Below are 21,406 nucleotides of genomic sequence, written 5' to 3'. Positions count from 1 at the left end.
AGCGGTTAGCGCACCGAGCAACGAACACTGGTGACCCGAGTTCGATTCCCCGCTTACGGCCAACACCAGCGACGATTACCTGAACCGGTCTGGGCCTCCCTTAGGTCGACTCAGCCTCAAATTTGTGCCTGATGCGGTGTGTGGTAAACATCGCCACTGGGGAGGCAAAGGCGGTCGAGCGTGGTGCTGGTCACCCACACCCTCGTGTGTGCCACAGTGCCGGCCTTTATAGGTGCTGCTCGCTAACAGCACTTGCCCCAACAGTCTGTCACAGGCTACACGGGGGGGGGGGGGGGGGGTCTTCGTCGTCTTTGTTTGCCCCGTGCGTCTTCTCACGCCGACTCGGCCTGATCGTGCGTGCGGCGCGTTGATGCAGCGCGCGCTTGCTCTCGGGTACGCGAGGGACACGTGAAGGTGGCAGCGATTGCGTGCCCCGATGATGCATCGGACCCATCGGCCAAGGGCACTGCAGTCGCACAGCGTGTCCGTATGACTTTTCTCTCCCCTGTGTAAGTGACTGCCTTCTCAATGCATACATTATTTTGTATTCTGAACATAGTAAGTATCGCGTGAATTTCAATGTTATGACAGGTGCAATTGGCTCATGTGCAGGTTGTTGGGGGATTGTTGCATCGAAGAACCACGAGGGATGGAAACGGCCTGGGGAGGCCTTCATCCAGCAGTGGATTGATCATGGCTGATGATGATGATGATTCAATTAGGATCCACACGCTCAAATAAGCATTGGGCAGTGCACACCTCGAATGGCGGTTTCCGAGACAACGATTTATATTCCACATATACGACAAAAACCGTTGACTTCCCACCAACTGGTACTCATCTACCCAGAGGAAAATGATGATCTGAGTCGAGCCCACTCTCAGATCAGCAGCCAAGTGCTAAAGCAACAGTGCAGCCTCTGAGCCTGAAGTCGTTAGGTTAAGTTTCAATGAAAATTTATCTTTAAAACTTTCCATTAATAGCACAGCAATCTCGCATAGCAGTCTGCCTGCGTAATTTTTTTCATGATAATAGCTTGGGGTATTATGGGCAGAGTAATCCCGATTAGTGTCCGATGTGATTTCATAGGTAATGAAAAGCACAAGGCTGGGTAAATCTTAGAACGACGGTTTTTGGGGACAGTCAATCAGCGCCTGATTGCACACGTGACACAGCAGCATATTCCACGTGTATAACGCGTACTAATGACGAGCTCAGGCACATATCATCGTAAACTTCAAAATAGAAATTAGAAGCAGCGGAGGTAACATCAATCCACATTTTCCCCAGCGCACTAAATGTAACCGCACGCGTTCATTCAAGTGCTTGTCATGCATGGCAATGAAGTGACGCGGCAAATATTGACAACATGAATGGACGTTGCACAGACGGCTCAATGTGAACGAAATCGTCCACTCGGCGGAATTCAGCGAGTGCCCTTGAGCTCCCAATGTTTGGCTCGATGACAGAGAGCCACCCGTTGCCAAGCGTTGCTGGCCAATGGCCACGTCTTCTCGAGGAACGTTCACCTTCAAGATTTGATCAAAATCCATTTTAGAATCAACGGGGATAAAAACGGGAGCAAGCGCGCGCCGCAAAGTCACGGCTCTCGTCGAGTGTTGTTATAAATAGAGGTTAAACGTGCGTACGTTTGTATGTACGTTGAACTTCTTTCGCATCGTACATAGCCAACCGTGCAAAAAAAGATTCTATCCCTGGAAATCGTCTTTATGCGGGGGAAAGCTTGACCAGACGTGATGATTCATCCACTAAGTCGTCGCTTTGGAGGCGAGTTTGGTGGATTTGCGCGGATATCTCCGCGTGCGTTCGTGCGAGACTCCCAAACTGTAGAGCTATGACGTGGTCGGTATGACAGAAAAATAGGTTGCTTACCTATCTGCATCGATTTTTGAGAGTTATAACCTCATACGTATCGGGTTTCTCCAGATGCTGCAGATTTCTCACCAGTGAAAACAGTAATACCGTAATTAAGGCATTTTCCAAATATCCCAAGCAGGACTGTCCTGAATCTCGTCTCAGATTTCCTTCGGCTTTCCTAGATAAATTAAGGACAGTTTCACCCGTTTATACTGGTAAGAACCTCCTGGTTACACCAGCCCACAGGGAATTATTCTGTCCGTCCGTCGTGCATCCAAAAATGGGAGGGGTGGGGCTGGGTGGAGAGGGCAGGGTGGGGAGGGGCTGGGTGGGAAGGGTGGGGAGGGGCCGGGTGGGGAGGGGAGGGTGGGGAGGGGCTGGGTGGGGAGGGTGGGGCGTGGGAGGGTTGGGAGGGGTGGGGCTGGGTGGGGAGGGGCTGGTCACCCCGTGGTGCCCTTATAAAACTCAGCTTGTGCCCGCTCTCACAGTCGGCCATATTTGCGGAATACACCACGCTGCCGTTGACCCTGGCCATTGACCGAGCAACCCAACGTTCCTACCAGCTCGCTCCGCAGGAATGTGTTTTTCAGTGGCCAAAATAGGCCAAATATATATTTTATCTTTTTTGCACACAATGGTATTTATTGACACTAAATCATTGTAGTCACTGTGGTGTTGATAAAACCTGTTGCGATGCAATTAGTAAACTAGGATTGTTCTTTATACATAATAAAGTGTTATATATGTAAATAAAAAAATACATATATGCAAAAATATCCTGCATATAGCCAGGAAATCCTCACTAAGTCTCCAGTATTCTTTAGGAGGGTTTTGCTTGACCCAATACCGAAAGTGCGAGGGATGAAAATCAGGGTACCCAGAGAAAAGCCACAAATATGATAACAAAAATTACGTAGGCACAGCTGAGCTACTCAAGTCTATTCTAGAGTTATGACCCAAGTTCCAGTTAACACGTTATTTAAAGTGTTTATTCCAGTTAAAATGTGCGTGGGGGAGTACAAATCTCAATGGGGCCTGAGCCAACTGTGGACATTTCACATTCGTATGGTAGAAGCCAGTCTCTCCATTTTGTTTTTCATGTCTTACAAACTTCAAACCCCATTTTACTGGTACAAAAGGATGAGCATTCCGACTGAACTCACATTTCTCTGCCGTATTCCGCCTGTGAGTCACAGCCCAATAAAAAACAACAACAGGCGAATACGAATAACGGTTGTTAGTCAAAAAAATAAAAATATGACTTAACACGCTGCAATGAATCTGAGGATAAACGAAAAACGATGAATGCGAGAACCGAAGTTGATTCCAGCCGAGCGTTAAGAACAGTTTTAGATCAATCCCGAAAAATAAAGAATTTAGGTCACATAATTGGCCACCTATATTTAAGTGTGAAGCCGGCAATTGTGACATCTGGCCACGGACAAGATGATGGGAGGGCATGGGTTTGTGTTTTCATTAACATTTCGCATGCCTGTCCACGTGCGCATCTGACATTGTGCGACTCCAGTGTTTACGCGCTGGCAGTGTTTACGCGCGTGCGTGCACATGCGCGCACCGACTCAAAAACGCTAACAATGTGTTCAATTATTCTTTTTTTGTTGCTGCAGGCAAAGCACGTGCGCGGTAAACTGATGACCATGCTGCTTGCGTTTGGCACCTCCCACGGCACACGAGGTCATCTCAAGGACAGGCCGTCTGAGAGTCTGGTTGAGTAGCGCCCGTCATCTATTTTGCTGTGGTGCATTGCCCCGGTCACGAAATGCACGATTCTGCTTTCGGCATGTTTTTCCTGTTAATTTCTGCTTGGAATAGCAAGAGCACGCCATCCACCGAAATAAAAATGTTGACGTCAACTCTGGAGCGGAGCTATCCGATTGTTTAAATCATCGGCTGCTCTACTGATTATAGGTGCAATTTACTCGCCTCTTCCTATAACACGAAAAACAGTTGGAGAAAACAAAGCCTCACCTCTGTTCCGACATGTGCTATCGGACAGGAGGATGATGAGTGGGGCTTGGCGATGGTATCGCCATCATCAGCTGCGGTGGCCTGCAGGGGGGGTTTCCCGCCTTCAAGAAGGCAGGATGTGGGGGCGGACGCTAATTTTTAAAGGGGCTCGAGTAATCGGCCACAGAGAGAGCGTTCGATTACACTTCCGTTGGCAAATCAACTTATTCGGTTTAACACGTAGGATTTCACGACCAATATCATTCATAATTGAGTTTTTTTTCGGTTAGATCGTGAAATTAGATTATTCGGTTGAGCGTCGCGGCTCTAGCTGAATAACAAAGTCAGCCTTGTGTGCACTGGTGATTAAATGACTGAACCTTCAATACCATCAGACACATATAATACTGTATTTTATTTATTCCGGAAAAAAATGATCGTCATTCTTTTTTTATTATTTAGAAATATCCTCCTGCGTTGGGATATTTAGCCAATTTCGAAAAGCGTTCTGCGTCTGAGACGACCTGGATGAAAAAAAAAGCACGCATTGCGAGCGATAACGCTCAAAATCTGTAGAGGCAGGTCAGTAACCCATTTTCTGTACTAGCTGGCCACCTCAAAGCCCTGTGGAGGCGGGGAGTTTTACAGCAAAGTGGTGAAATCCACAAGATCCACCAATGCCGGCCACAATGCGTAGAATTACAGGCATGCGTCACCACACCCAGCATTTGATCAAATCCTCATAAAGCACGAGACCCAGGGCGCATTCTATCTATGCGATGCCGCTTCATTGCTGTAGCAGAAGCAGGTCACCCTGAGTGTCACACATTTTAAGCATTCTCCCTTTTTATTTCCCACACAAGGCAGGTTAGAAATGTAAATGTTGCATCCTCAGTATATACACTTAACGTATACAGCCTGTTTTGTCAATCCACCCCTGGATGAGGGCCTTGCAGGCGGCGAAGGTTGTTTGACCATGCTTCACCACGATGGTCAGTGCAGGTTCGTGCAGCTGTGGCTGCAGGGTTTTGGTGGTACATGTTGTTTATGTCGTTTATTGTGAAAATTCCGTCACAGTTCCTATGATCACTGTTTCATTGCTTTCATGGCTTTATTTTGGTGATTTCGAAAAGTTTTTTGGTTTGGCCATGTTTGTTTATTGTAGTACGGAGTAAGACTGATGGCCTTAATTTAAGTTGTCTTGTGGTTGTTGTTGTTGTTGTTTGACTTGCATCCCACTGGGATTTGTGCACACAGCGTTGGTTTACGGTGTTTTTTTTTCAATATTTTGCTGTCTTTTCTTGGATTTTCTGTTTGCACTTAGTCACATATTGACTTTAAGATGTTTTCTTGTTCATGTTTTTGTTTTTTGTTTGTTGCGGTTGCACCCGATTCAAGAGCCGAATGGCTCACAGGGCTATACGTCGTGAGAATTGTTATATTATGTTTTATTTTTATTATTTTATTACTTCCCTTCTACGTGACTTTACCGAAAGAACCAAGAAGAGGACTATATCTAATAAATGAACTTGAATGTGCAGAACAACAATGGATTGTGCTGCACTGCCCTCTGATTCCCATAACGCTGACATCAGCTGTGTTTTGCTCTGGGAGGTCACCTGTCCGAGGCTGGTACCATAGCCCAAATACAAACACTTGGACAGAACCGCGAGGCCATGATATCACGTAGACTAATAATTTTTTTACACGTGCTTAAGCAAATGTAAAAAAAATATATGTGTATTTTAAGTTAGTCACAAACCAGTTTTAAAACAATTACCCAGCTCTGGCATGCAAGGAGAAGCAAGTAATGGCAATAGGCCAATTAGATGTTAAACTAGCTTCACTACCCGGCTTCGCCCGAGACTGGATTCTTGTCTTGGATTAATACACGGCCTACGCGGAGGGTGGGGGGCGGGGATGCGTGACGTCAGCAGGCAAACTGCGTAACGCTGCCGCATGCGGGTGACATCACAGATGTGACATCACCGCTCATTTGCTGTGCAAATTATATCCATTATTGCGTGCGCCCCCCCCCCCCAAATCCAAAAGTCTATTTTTATACTTTTTGCATTGTGTATCGTCTGGAAGATACCCACATGCCAAATTTCAAGTTTGTTGCATGTTGGGAAGTATGCTAAACATTTCGAACAAACACACATATTCACAAATGTCCCTTTTATATATAGATAGAATATATAAAGGGAATTGATTGCAGTGGAATGGTGTCGCAATGAATTTCCAGTGTCAATGTGTAACGTCCCAATGTGTAATATCTCCTGGGAATTAACGGTGATAATGGATGCATGAAATTTGCAATCAGTTGTTGGAATTCTCATTTCCATGGTGTTGGGAATATATTCATGGTAATTTATAAAAAAAAAGAGTCGAGTCAACATTTCCTGTTATAATGGAATTTTGAGACTGACGCCAAGAATTCAGATAAAGTATTCCTCTGCAAAATTGAAATGATTCAACATTTTCAAGCATTAAAGTATATCCAGATATAAACACTGGTGGCCCTTTTTAAAGGCAATGAATATGACAAATTACAGGTTTTCCTCACTTCGTGAGATTTTGCATATATACTGCTCACCTATTTCTATCCAAAATTCTCCATATGCGATTTAAATTCACTCTACATGCAGCTTATGTGGTCAGACGTAGCACAACACTGTGTGTACCGTACGCCCTACACGGCAAGCGTGTATGCATGCATGTTGAACTTCTTTCGCACCATACATAGCCATCCGTGCTAATCGAATGTGCATTTGTCTCGTGGGGTTTCACTTCGTATGCACCTTGTTTTTTGGAATGCATCTACGACCGCAGAACGCGAGAGAAACCGGTACCATATTCAAGCCGTACGTGGTGCTGCCTTGAGACCTGCATGAGGAGAAGTTCATTCACAAACCACGCTTCTCGCCAGCACGAGCTCGACTTTCTTGTGCAGGACAACTTCATTGCAACGTAAGTCACGTCTCAGATCTTGACTTAAAGCTTTCGTGACTGCAGGAATTCATATTCGTGCATCTTTCGGTAAAGTCACGTTGATAGGTTCAAAGAAAATAACAAAAAATAACAAGAAACTACAGTAGTTTTTAGTTATTTTTTGTTATTTTCTTCAGCAGTTTTTTGTTATTATTTTTGTTATTTTCTTTGAACCTATCTACGTGACTTTACCGAAAGACCCAAGAATTCACGTCTCAGATGTTGCAGTTGATTCTAAACCAACGACAAAATACATCTGCCCAGTACGCAGGCTTTCAGAGCTCATGCCGAGAAAAATGTACCTATGAAAGTGAATCTGCTGCGTTGTGTATCCAAACCTCGGCATGCACACAGTCGACATGACAGGACCACCAAGCACGACTAATGCAGTGCTTGCCAGAAAGGTCGAACACTCTCGAAACAGGAAATTACACTTCCTAGAAAGCACATTTATTTCACTCATGTGAACATTATTTCATGCAAAGCGGTGTGTGACAACTAGACGTTGGTTATTCTGTACCGCATTGATGCATGGTCCAGCAGTTAAATACCCTTCAGAGCAAATGGGCATCGTTATTTTTTGCGAATTCCAATTCGCTCAATGGCCTGTGCTATGAACAAGTAAAGCAGCACAGCTATTCCTGCTCGAGCAATAAATTTAAGTACAAAGCACCTTGGGCATCATAATAAAACTCTTTGCTGACGGCAAACATAATTAGCGTATGATCATAATACAATAAATGACGCACTTGTTTTACCCAGCCAGGTGTTATCGGTCCTCCATGACTGTTTTGAAAGATGCTCTGGCCCTTGATAAACCCCACACATAAGAGGGGAGAATGCCACTCAAACGCGACTCGGACCAGTCAAAATCTCTCCGGCGGCTGTTTCTGATTGGACGGATGGCAATCTCCGCGTGATCTGTCAATCACACCTGCGATTCGGGTATCGCCAGCAGACTTTCATTATTCATCCACCCCGGATCCACTTTTGTACAACGAGACTATGCATGTAGAGGGAAGACAGTCGTGTATGCGGAAGAACACAATCGAATGGCCGAGAGCAACTTGGACGGATTGCGAATACCGCAGACACCACAATGAAGAGAAGGGGCCGACGAAATTACCTCCCGTAAGCAAAGCGCCGGTCTTTGTGGTGATCTCCAAACGTGTCCCACAGGCGCAGGGACACGTTGACTTCGTCCACGACATCCCGTGAGCGCTCCAGCACCTGCACGAACCAGAAGGGGTGCGTTCGGTCATCGTACGCTGCCGCATCGACGTTCATTGTACGAGCGTTGACTTACACGAAGCACACGGGTGGTGAAGTGTTTAGATACGTGAACTTTAGGAGTATTTGGCCGCTGTAAATTTTCACGTGATGAGCCACTTCGTTGATGTATAATTTGTGGCCAGGTCGCTTCTAGAAAAGTGCTTTATCGCTCAGTGGGCCCTACCGAGTAAAGTAAAACATTGTTTAGTTTAGTTTTAGTTTACACGACCCCGGGTATGGCTTGCAGCAATTGGTGGGATGTCTCGAGTGAATGTTCAAGTGGCAGGACTCGTCCCTGCCATAGGAACGTGGCCTTGCCACCATTGGCTCAAAACTACCAATACAGAGAAGCAACCATATGACACAAACACAAAAAAACAATAACGTTTTGCTTAAAATGTTGTTATTTTACTTAAGATACACACGTGTTACAGTTTGCAGAACTTCGACTGGTTAAGTGTGAAGAATGTTCACGTGTCTTACTCCTGCAGAGCCTGCGACGTTCTTGGATGTGGTGTAAAAGCAGTCTGGAGTGACCTTGAAAATTCGGGCATCTGCTGAATTCTTCGACACGAAATAGTAAAACTCATGGGGTGTGCAGAATTAATTCTACAGCCCTGCTTTAGAAAATAACCTCTTCATTCTACAACTGATACCGATCATTAAATTATGAAAAAAACAGACTCGTCGATGCACATACACATGCGCGCAAACACCTATGGTATGAATCTTGACTTAAAGCTTTCGTGACTGCAGGAATTAATATTCTTTGGGTCGTTCGGTAAAGTCACCTAGATAGGTTCAAAGAAAAGAACCAATCTACGTGACTTTACCGAAAGACCCAAAGAACACCTATAGTGTACTCATCCACGTGTGCATGCACACCCTTTCCAACTGCATGTGCATGTACACGTGGATGAGTACACTATAGGTGTTCTTTGGGTCTTTCTGCAAAGTCACGTAGATTGGTTCTTTTCTTTGAACCGATCTAGGTGACTTTACCGAACGACCCAAAGAATATTAATTCCTGCAGTCACGAAAGCTTTAATTCCCTCACTGTATATGCACGTCTTTCCCCAAACACATAGGCACGTGCACATCTACCTGTCCAACTACAGATGTGTGTACTGTATATGCAACGTAACTACCAACCCACTGACAAGCGCACGCACACACACGCGAGCACACATTGACACGGACACTCTATAAACCCATTTGTGAACATACATGCTAAGCAGAGCGCTTGGCATGCTCACACATAATTCAGAGCCATTGGGTCAATACCTGCTACAAATCAGTAATTTAGTGCGGCACTAGCACAGGGCACTGTATAATTTGAGGCGGCTGGAGTATTAGTCCATTGCCTTTTGTTTTGGTGCCATTTCGTAATTTGTGTATTCATTTTTAAGTTTGCTTAAGTAGTAAGGTTTTCATTTGCTTGGTCGTAGCTGTGTATGGGATTTGGTCCTCATATATAATGAATGTACAGTCTTAAGGGATGCTATTAGCATGACTGACGCGATATAAAATGAAAGTATTCATGTGGAAAAATGAGATGGCTGAAATCTCACATTTGAAAATAAATTACAAAAAACTGCCTCCGTCTTCAACTATGGTGATCCTGCTGCCTTTCAATGTGCAGGGTTTGTAAATATGTACAAAATAATCCCATGTCTGTGAAACTCTGAACCTTCAGAGCTATGAGGAGTACTGGAGATGACAGCACAACAAGGAAGCTGTATAGAGTACACTAATCCCTCGTTACTTACGAGCTTGCTATCCGCGATTTTGGCTATCCGCAAAGCGCATCTCAAACTCTACACGACTACTGCATCGAGAGAGAAGGAAAGTGCTGAGCTAAAGTAATGAGAGAGAATGTGACAAGGGAAAGTTATGAGATACACCAGCGTTCTGCATTGTAGGCCCTGCGGGTCACTACCGGCCCCTGGTGGCCTTTCGTGCGGCCCCTGATGTGCGGCCCCCGACAATACACAAATATAAAGACACCCCCCATCATCATCATCGTGCTGCTGTCCAACCCCAATGGTTTCAAATGTGTGGCGGCCCTCTTGGCTGGTTTGCCCAGGTTGGTTATAAAGGACGTTACAGGTTTTTCCCTCGCTTCATGTGTTAGATGCGTTACATAAAAAGGGCCACGCAAAATTAAACCGCGTGTGAGAGCGGCCTACCGAGTAGCGCGTACAGCACACACGAAATGTTGTCCCACGTCCGAACAAATAGCCGCACGTGAGTGAATTGAAACTGCATATTTAGCGAATTGTGGGGAGAAATAAGCTGGCCACATACAGTCTGTTCTCCCACAACGCGATTGAGTTAACAGAACTGCGTCGCACGAGTAAGAATAAGCGGTTGTGCGACTGCCTCGGCGTAGCATCACACAAGGCGGGATGCTGCTGGATGCTTCTAGATGCTACCCACGCGCGCCTCAGTCTTTATTCAGGCTGCGTACGCATCTCACGCGTTATCGCGGACTCTGCTTTGCCCTATATTATATATATTTATGAAACGAGATTTTTCCATAATGCGGCGTTTTTCAGGAATGCAACTAGTACCACGTTACAGAACAGACTGTACACGAAATTGCACAAACTGAACCCGCGTAAAGTGGGGAAACCTGTACTATTATCATAATTAGCCCCTCCTGGTGGTCAATGTGCGAGTTCACTTCTACTCTGTGTTTAGTTTAACAAACATACGCAATCCAACCACATCTAAACCCATGCAACGCTTCTGTACAATATGCTAACTTATCATTATGAAGTGCATTGACCGATACTTGGTTGAGCGTAGAGGCACATTAACATCACCACAAGCCCACAGCAAAATGTAAAAAAAAATCATAATTAATTAATCCAGGACCTATTGTGGCAGTGGTCCACAAGTGTACAGCAACAATATAACTCACCACATCACTGACAGTGTCTTGTCACAGAAGAATATCATCATCATCATTGAATTTAAAATTAATCCAATGCTGGATGAAGGCTTCACCGAGCAGCAGGGGAACGTCTAAATGAACATTTGATGATGGCGGCTGGGCAAGGCTAATGACGGAGTGGCGGCGACGGAACGTAGCGCATTCAAGAGTGTCCGCCACGGAGGTTGAGCAGTGATATTAGCTCAGGAGCAGGTGTTTGGTGGAGTTTTGGATCTCAGGATCGTGAGAGATGGCAGCGGATTGGGAAGGCCTTCATCCAGCAGTGGATTGACCAAGGTTGATGATGTACGAATGTGTATGTTTGTGAGGAGCGGTAGTGTGACGGTTAGCGTGCTGCAATCGTGAACCCGGTGACCCGAGTTCGATTCCCGCTCACGGCCAACACCTGTGACGATTATCTGAACCGGTCCTGGGCCTCCCCTAGGTTGACTCAGCCTCAAATGAGTTTCTGGTGCGATGTGTAAACATCGCCACTAGGGAGACGAAGGTGACCTGGCGTGGTGCTGGCCACCCACCCCCTCGTGTGCCGTGCAGGCCTTCATAGGCTCTCGCTAATAGCACTTGCCCCAACAGTCAGTTAAAGCTATACGGGGGATCTTTGTGCGTTGCCAACCGTGCTAATCGGAGGTTAGCGTGACGAACATCGAGTGAGCGTTGTCCGCGTGGTGCGGCGGCTCACCTCCTGGCACACGCGGTAGTGGTCGATGGCCCAGACGGTGGGCACGTGCGTGGCCAGCAGCTGGTACTGCGTGAGCGTCGCGTTGCAGGCCCGCGCGCAGATGAGGCGCGTCTTGCCCACGGCGTTGTCCCCCACCAGCACGCACTTGATGGTCTCAACGTTGGGACGTTCGTAGTCCATCATGGGTCCTCTGAAACAAACCGATGCAGCAAAACGAACAATAGTAATGTGAATGACTTTGAACGTCACCTTTATGCCACCGCCAACTGGCAGGTCTTTGGCTCAAGCTCCCTCGATCGTCTGCCCGATCTTGGGCTTTCTTCTTCGTTTCACTGTACAGTCGCACCCCTTCCTTCAAGTTTGCCATGCAGCAGTTTTCTTTTTCTGTCCCTTGGCTTCTTTGCCCAGCATCCTCTCCTTCCAGAGTTTCCTTCGTCGAGCCTTGGAGAATGTGCCGAATGCCCTTTATCAGGATTGTCGAACAATGCTACTTTGCCCACGAATAGTTGTTGATCTGTAATGTGTGACCCCGGTTTCGTGGTGCTTGCCAGCATTGTCGTTAATTCCTAGTGCGCTGTGTGAAGTGCAAAGTGTCTCACTGCCACATCAGCAGTGGGGTGGCACTCATCTCCATTTGGATGGAAATTGCACATTTCTGTGGTCCAGATTACTGTCAAATATTGAAAGTTATCAAGTTTGGTTGTGTGTGTCAAATATATTCTTGTAAACTCATTAATCTTTGGGAATGCTAATATGATAATTTTTCCTTCAAAGACTATTGATAATATAGCTGCCCGGGATATTTCTATGGGTGTTTTAAAAGCAGAAATACACAGTGGTTGTTCGAGATACCGTGACGTCATTCGCAAGAGTGGGCCATTTGTGTGCCAACGTCACGGTCCAAGTTTTCCAACATTGAAAGAATCCCTGCAAATTGTTCAAATTCCCTGCAAATTGTTCAAATTCCCTGCAAATTGTTCAAATTCCCTGCAAATTGTTCAAATTCCCTGCAAATTGTTCAAATTCCCTGCAAATTGTTCAAATTCCCTGCAAATTGTTCAAATTCCCTGCAAATTGTTCAAATTCCCTGCAAATTGTTCAAATTCCCTGCAAATTGTTCTCCCCACACCTCCGATTAGCACGGTTGGCTACGTACAATGCGAAATAACTTCAACATACATACACATACATACATACATACAACGACAATAACTCCTTACTATTTATTTACATTTTATAACAGAACACACAACACGCTATTTCCTCGGGGTGGTTGCATCCTTAAATTCTAAGCCAGTGACTTTAATTCCTGCAAATCAATAACTCTGGTGCTTGTGGTGGCTAAATATCCCCGAATTGAATGCGGGTCACAATACTGAGCCAGCATCACTGATACTTGAGTAAAAAATATCAACTTGTGACCACAGAACTAATCCTAGTTCTCAGCAATCTCAGGTGTAGCCAGGTGAAAGTCTGGCCATCAAAGACTGGCTTTTCAATTCACGTGATGTAACGAGCCATTAAGGATAACATAACAAGAATATACACACACATCTGTTAATACTGTACATTCTTTCAGTAAACGCGCTGTAGTCATCTGTTATGTGGTTGCGTTAAGGCAGGCTTATTGAATCAACAGATATTGAAATCGGGCTGTGCTGTCATCCTCCAATTCCCGAGTCATGAGAATTGGCATTTTCTCTGCATTCATACGTTGACAGTATTGCAAATAAATGTGATATCGCAAAATTATTGACAACAATTATAAACATACAAAACAAAAAAATTACCGGTGTACACTCAACTCTACAATTTAACGAGCCATGGCATCATTGTACTCGTGTGACGGCATAATCGGTAAATTTTCCGAATTTTTGGATGTCAAATGCCAAAAACCGTTGGACATGGCAGTGAGTCAACCCCATATTATAGCGACAGACCATCTGCTCCAGCTGATAGGCTTCCGCGTGTAGGGCTGTTGCTGCGTGTGTAAATAAACCATGACAGACTGAGATAAAAAGACAAAAGGGGTTCACGGATGCTCACGGGGATTATTCACAATGTGTCGCATGCAACGCTGTGCGTGCCATGCTCATGGGTGGCTCAGAGGTCAGAGCGCTGAGCTCGTGCCGCGGAGATCCTCGGTCTCAATCAGGACAGCGACCTTTGGTTAAACCGCATTCTCAACTTTAACGAGTTCATGGTCTCGGCGCCAGGAAACCAATGAATGTGCACACGACAAATCATCACATTTAATTTTGACTTAAAACTTTCGCGACTGCAGGAATTCATAGTTTTGGTTCTTTCGGTAAAGTCACGTAGATAGAAAATACAATAAAAATAAAAGAAAATTAAATTAAATCAAATTAAATTAAATAAATAAACCCACCTGTGGGTTTTTTTGCTTTTATTATTTTCCTTTTTATATAATTGTATTACCTTTTATTTTATTTTATATCTACGTGACGTTACCGAAAGAACCAAGAATATCATCACATTCAATTTGGTTCTGCAATTAATATGGCAAAATTCTACCTCTTGGTATAAAAAAAAAATCGATTTGACTGTCATGCTACGAACATTCATCTCATCTGGCAGGACCACTGGGGAAATTGCTGCCCCAAGTGTCAAAAACAGAGGTCTCTTGAAGGGATCTCAGAGCTAGCTCTGTGGTATCTGCTTTCACGAACACAAAGGATGCTACTGCTCTGCAAGAAATCTGAACGGATTCTTCATGGCACCGATCAGGATAACATTTTGGGAAACGGCAAAAATGTATAAGGGGCCGTCCATAAATAACGTCACGCACCTAGGGGGGGGGGGGGTCAGACATTTGTGACGATGTGTGACGAAGGGGGGGGGGGGGTTGAGAAATGTGACGTCACAACAAAATGCGCAACTTTAAATAAATATAGACAACACGTTCTACTTAATTAAATATACTTTTTAATAAATGTTTTCTCCTACAACATCAGAGTGCAGCGCCACATTAAATACGCACTACAATTACAATAGCTTAAAGCGATTTGAAGCATTTTTTATATTTTTTGTGACGTCATATTTGAGGGAGGGGGGGGTCTGACTTTTTGTGACGCCGTGTGACTAGGGGGGGGGGGGGGTAAAAAATCGTCCAAAATCGCGTGACGTCATTTATAGACGGCCCCTAATTCCACCGACCTACTTGCTGTACAGACTATATAAGAAGCACGTAATTTCCCAGCTCCTGAGCATCTCAAACACAACAACAGTAATTCCAAGTCGCTGTATGACAGGCGTGTCACGTGCTTACAACTAGAAATGAACTTGACAGATATTAAAAATTATTATCAAAAATCTTTCCAGCGAGCTTAGGTGGTGCTGTTTTCCTTACCAACCTATCCAGTTGCCATGCTTGCTCACACAATAGATTGAATTCTTCACTCATCGTTCAGCTAAATGTATTGATTACCCATCGAATTAGTATTGTCTAATAGGATTTATTTTGCACCAGGCTCGTGTGCCGTGCACTGGCATGGTCGGTGTTTGTACATTTTAAACAGCAACGCGAAACGTACGACTGACATTGACTCGTGGGCAAGTGGGCACGTACCCATAATAGCTGTCAACACACACAGTTTACCCGTATTCTTGTACAGGGGAATTGAGCTTTCAGGGCCATACGGCATACAGCCGTTTCAATACGGGCAAAAAAAATTGTCTATTTGTTTGTGTTTCTCCCTTGTGATGGGACTGTAGGATGCACGTTCAGATGTATAAGGGGCACGGCGTGACCAATGAGGTCTGAATTGGTCTGTAATAAGATAGTCACCAATCAGGAGTTGACAGGTATGCATATCACATAACGTACTGAGACCTGGGTTATGTTGCTACGAGAGACTTACCCCACTGAAAACAAACTACATTCATTGAAGGCTCTCCCAAATCTTTGTTTTACCCAAAACAGCGGCTCGGCGTCCCAGCCCTGCGGGACTGTGGCGTGCCCACCACAGGCACCGCCACGAGGCGAGCCCCGTGGGCCTCACGCCGGCCTCGGAGGCTGCTGCTGCTACCCCTGCCGAGTGCCGGACGCAATCGCTGCCGTGACCGTCGCTAATTAAATACTTCCCGAGAAAAAAACGCAACGTGCTGAATGAAAGTCGACTGCACACTGCGTTCGGTGTGCGTCGTGCTTGCTGGCCCGTGTATGTTAGCCGTGTAATGTTTCCTTGAATACGCTTTTCTGGAAAAGCGTATTAAGAGCTTGAGGTGCACGGCCAATGAAAGTACAACATGGGTGTTACAATATTCGTGGATGTGAGAGAAAACTGGAGAACCCGGAACATCACCTCGACACTCTCGTCAAAGATCTAAAGATATAGGTCAGCATCCAACTTGCTGTACTGCAATCCCGGTGCCATCTCATAGCTCTGTAATACTAAGTGTCTCGTGCACACGATTGTAGCTGTTCCAGTACTTTTATTCCACACACAGCTCCCTCCTTCATCCACAGCTCTCTCCTCTCGTCCCTCCCCTCCTATCCCCACGGTCCTCTTATCCTATTCCCTCCCCTCATCTCCAGCCACAAAGACAAAGATCCCCCGTGTAGCCTTAACAGACTGTTGGGTGCAAGTGCTGTTAGCGGACACCTATGAAAGCCAGCACGGCACACGAGGGGGTGGGTGGCCAACACCACGCCCGGCAGTCTTTGTCTCTCCAGTGGCGATGTTTTCTACACACCGCACCAGGTACTCTTTTGAGGCTGAGTCGACCTAGAGGAGGCCCAGGACCGGTTCAGATAATCTTCACCGGTGTTTGCCGTGAGCAGGAATTGAACCTGGGTCAGCAGGTTCGTAGCGCAGTGTAGCGCTAACCACTGCCCCACCGCTCGCCTACTCCCGGCCAACTCGTTGCAGGGATTGACGTCAGTGGGTATAGAGGGTAGGGCAGGGGTCGGCAACCAAAATAACAAGAAGAGCCATTTCTTTCCAATTCGGTACAAAATTCAGTATTTAAAGAGCCGCAATGCATACTGTACATACGTACATATCGTCAAGAAGCAGCCCGTAAAGAGCCGCATGCGGCTCCAGAGCCGTAGGTTGCCGACCCCTGGGGTAGGGGAATGCTCATGTTGTTGGGGGGGGGGGGGTCATTATCAGAGTTGTCATCCCCATACGGTCTACCCATTTCTTGTACAGGGAAATTGTTTCTCGCTTGTGATGGGATTTTGTAAGATGATCGTCAATTTATAAGGTGACAAATAAGGTCTGAATTGGTCTGGAATAAGGTAGGCACTGAGAAGGGGTTGACAGGCATGCATTATGGGGCCGTCCATAAATGACGTCACGCACCTAGGGGAGGGGGTCAGACATTTGTGACGATGTGTGACAAGGGGGGGTTTGAGAAATGTGACGTCACATCAAAATGCGCAACTTTAAATAAATATAGACAACAAAATCTACTTAATTAATTCTATTTTTAAATAAATGTTTTCTCCTACAACATCAGATTGCCGCGCCACATTAAATACGCACTACAATGACAATAGTTTAAAGCGATTTGTAGCATGTTTTATTATTATTTGGGGGGGGCAGAGCTTCGTGACGTCATATTTGAGGGGGGTTCTGACTTTTTGTGACGCCGTGTGACGACGGGGGGGGGGGGGGGGGTCAAAAATCGTCCACAATCGCGTGACGTCATTTATGGACGGTCCCTATGGAGGACTGTTACACGATGATGATGTATTCACAAGCCACCAAACGTGGCCTTCTCTGTGCCGGACGCAAACCTTTGCCGAGGGCCCCAAAGCGAGCTCGTTAGATGCGGGTTCTTGTTCAGAGTTTTTTTGCCGGAGCTTTTAATGTGGTCACCACTGTAACTCAACGCAAGTATGGCACCCTAACGAGACGTAATTGCCACGAGTACGGTACACTGCGCTTGGCCAGGCACAATGGAGGAGTCTAATTGCGAGCCTAATATGCCCACACACATGAATTCTAATCGTTGTGACATGCGCTCAATGTATGTTCACCTTTATTTATCAGTCCGCCACAAATGTGACAGCATTGGCGTCGCATTTTTTTTTCCCGTCGACCTCTGTTGACCCACGCGACCTTTAGTGATGTCCCGACAAGAACGCATGAGTGTTTCAATACGGGTGACACTAGCAATTGGTGCAAATGTGCTGTTGCGTGTTATTAAATATGTTAAAATAATAAATACGTTTTCGATGTATGCTCATGCCCTTATATTTACATTCCAGTTGTTGAAAAATATATAACGTAATATCGCTGTGAATAGCCTCGCCAATGCTACGAACCATCGCAGATTCGCTGATGCCATTGTCGAAACAACCACTGCAAATTAACTACGCTAAATGATTGTAGAACTTAACCAAGAAGGCTTGAGGGATGGATTACAGATAACTACTGTACGAGAAAAATTTAGAAGGTTAAGCTCTCTGATGTGTTCTTGGTTCGGACCGCGTGTTGTTCAGCATGATGTCTGACATTTTGCTCGATGTACTGGAATTTTTTTCAGGAAGTAAATTGTCAATTTCTAAATCAAGTTCAGTTCCAGATTGGTGCTCCAGGCACACGGAGCGATGTGTTGGACATCGTGCCAAAAAAAAACACGAGGTACGACGCGGAAAACATATTAGCGAGCGACACAGCAAAGACAAAGACAAATATTTCCCGTATAGCTTCAACAAACTTTTGGGGCAAGTGCTGTTAGCGATTAGCACCTATGAAGACCGGCAAGGCACACGCGACGGTGGGTGGCCAGCACCACGGCCTGCCGTCCTTGTCTCCCCAGTGGCAATGTTTACACATCGCACCAGGTACTCATTTGAGGCTGAGGCAACCTAGGGGAGGCCTAGAACCGATTCAGATAATTGTCGCTGGTGTTGGCCATGAGCAGGAATCGAACTCGGTAAACCGGGTTCGTAGCGCAGTGCGCAATCGCGAACACCTACGCAGCAGAAGGTTCCGCTTTCAAATCCCAGTCAAGGGTCAACTCCGTTTCTCATCCCACTGGGGTCGATAAACACAGCGCTGTGCAGGTAGGGAGCTGTCCTTGCCCCATGGATGAACTGGCCCCCATCGTGTTAATGTGGATTATTCGCGGGTGGTACAGGGCCACTAACCGAGATGAGTGCTTGTGCTTAAGCTGTGATACTTTTCCACTTAGTCATCGGCTAGAATGTCCATAACCCCTTCATGTTATATACAAAACAAACAATGTTGACTTAACCCATTAATAGTCATTATCTCTTTTCAACACCAACGTTATGAACGTGTGGGATGGATCGGTGAAGCCGTGGTGAATGCACTGTGCTATGAGTTAGATTCCCGGACAAGGTCATCCCTCATCCCCCCCTCTCCCACCCCCATCACCAACCCAGACAACCAACACAGTCTATTGAACTCATCGAATAGAACAATTGAGATGCGCACACAATATATTCGGCAGGCACAATACTGCAAACTATTCATTTGATGACTGAGAAAGCCCCCAGAGTTCAATAACATGGTACGGGGACTCCTCTACTTACGAACTTTCAGAGATACGAACAAACCTGTCCGTATGTCCTGTTGCCTGTTCGGACCGAGAGTCGTAAGTTCAACTGCTGCGCAATAGATGGCGGTGGTGGCATCTACATCTGCAGAACGTGAAGAACCAGTGGCATCTACATTTACAGGAGATTATACAACTTTTAAATCCATTCCCCATGTTTAGTGTACACGCCGTACAACACGTTTGGAATCGAGTGAAGTTGGACTTACGAACAAATCGACTAACGAACAAACATCTGGAACGTAACTCGTTCGTAAGTAGAGGAGTCTCTGTACAAGGCACAGACCGCACCAGGGGGGGGGGGGGGGGGGGGGGGGGCTGGTACGGGGGTATAACAACCCCGCAGGCCTCAGTCCGGCCTCAATACTCCTGGGTCCATAGACGGGGGGGGGATTGGGCTCACTGCCCCACACACGTGGGGACTATGAGGAGCGGGAGGGCGTCGTTTATTATATAGGGAGGGAAAAATAAGGGATAGGGGGCCGTCCATAAATGACGTCACGCACCTAGGGGGGGGGGGGGTCAGACATTTGTGACGATGTGTGACGAGGGGGGGGGGGTAAGAAATGTGACGTCAGATAGCAATACGCAACTTTAAATACAGTATAGACAACACATTCTACTTAATTAAATACACTTTCAAATAAATGTTTTCTCCTACAACATCAGAGTACAGCGCCACATTAAATACCCACTACAATGACAATAGTTTAAAGCGATTTGAAGAATGGTTTTTTTTGGGGGGGGGGGGGCAGAGCTTTGTGACGTCATATTTGAGGAGGCGTCTGACTTTTTGTGACGCCGTGTGACGAAGGAGGAGGGGGGTCGAAAATCGTCCAAAATTGCGTGACGTCATTTATGGACGGCCCCTAAGGGACAAAAGTAGGGGGAGCCTGCACGCACCTAATGTTCTTGTCCTCCGCAGAAGTCCCGTGGGCGTCAGTGAACTGTGGCTTGTCTTTAATGTGTCACTTCGTACATCTGTGAATCTATGTATCTCTGGGAGTTGCGTGCAATCTCTGACTCGGACAAACGCGACGTTTCCTTCTCAAACGTGCTAGCGATCTAAAATACTACTTCATCGCATTTTATGACAAGGTAGCACAATTCTTCCCTATGTTTTAAATGCAGACATACTTGCGATAAAAAATGTACGTCCATCATTGATTATTTATTTATAGCGCGCATCCCATACGCGGTGCACCTCGATGCGCCAGATCAAAGGTTTCACCGTCCCGAGATAATCACCAGGTCGGGAAACAGTCGCAGACCAAACAACGGCATTCATAAACAACGCCGAGTGGGCCATGGACACAACAAACGAGACCCGCACATCACGAACAGACCAAACTCCGCTCGAGTCCGCTTACACAATGACCCACACAGTGGCCTATACAGTGGCCTACACAGTGGCCTACACAGTGACCTACACAGTGGGCTACACAGTGGCCTACACAGTGACCTACACAGTGACCTACACAGTGGCCTACACAGTGACCTACACAGTGACCTACACAGTGGCCTATACAGTGACCTACACAGTGGCCTACACAGTGGCCTACACAGTGGCCTACACAGTGACCTATACAGTGACCTACACAGTGGCCTACACAGTGACCTACACAGTGACCTACACAGTGGCCTATACAGTGACCTACACAGTGGCCTACACAGTGGCCTACACAGTGGGCTACACGGTGACCTATACAGTGACCTACACAGTGGCCTACACAGTGACCTACACAGTGGCCTACACGGTGACCTATACAGTGACCTACACGGTGGCCTACACAGTGACCTACACAGTGGCCTACACAGTGGCCTACACAGTGGCCTACACAGTGGCCTACACAGTGGCCTACACAGTGGCCTATACAGTGGCCTACACAGTGGCCTACACAGTGGCCTACACAGTGGCCTACACAGTGGCCTACACAGTGACCTACACAGTGGGCTACACAGTGGCCTACACAGTGACCTACACAGTGACCTACACAGTGGCCTACACAGTGACCTACACAGTGACCTACACAGTGGCCTATACAGTGACCTACACAGTGACCTACACAGTGACCTACACAGTGGCCTACACAGTGACCTACACA

The 21,406-nt window shown here is 46.2% G+C and overlaps 1 protein-coding gene and 1 long non-coding RNA gene across 4 annotated transcripts in view; one reads left to right on the top strand and one right to left on the bottom strand.

Moving 5' to 3' along the window:
- The window catches only part of LOC133345633 (rho-related BTB domain-containing protein 2-like), an 88,378-nt gene that overhangs the window by 34,596 nt on the left and 32,376 nt on the right, over positions 1-21,406 (bottom strand). For all 3 annotated transcript variants that reach the window (XR_009755460.1, XM_061556567.1, XM_061556568.1), the window contains 2 exons: positions 11,748-11,937; positions 7,964-8,067 (listed from right to left, as the gene is read on the bottom strand). Coding sequence is in view for 2 of the 3 variants with exons in the window: in XM_061556567.1 (XP_061412551.1) it covers positions 7,964-8,067; positions 11,748-11,937 (294 nt within the window). In the remaining variant the exon portion in view is untranslated. The remainder of the gene's footprint in view (positions 1-7,963; positions 8,068-11,747; positions 11,938-21,406) is intronic.
- LOC133345634 (uncharacterized) lies at positions 396-8,800 on the top strand. The gene is made up of 5 exons (XR_009755461.1): positions 396-509; positions 3,507-3,605; positions 6,679-6,816; positions 8,017-8,085; positions 8,601-8,800. It is a non-coding gene; the product is annotated as an uncharacterized LOC133345634 (long non-coding RNA).

This window comes from Lethenteron reissneri, chromosome 22, assembly GCF_015708825.2.
Source record: "Lethenteron reissneri isolate LAM-NWPU_2019-01 chromosome 22, ASM1570882v1, whole genome shotgun sequence".
In the NCBI taxonomy this organism is placed as follows: Eukaryota; Metazoa; Chordata; class Hyperoartia; order Petromyzontiformes; family Petromyzontidae; genus Lethenteron; species Lethenteron reissneri.
This window is presented reverse-complemented; position numbering and strand designations above follow the sequence as displayed.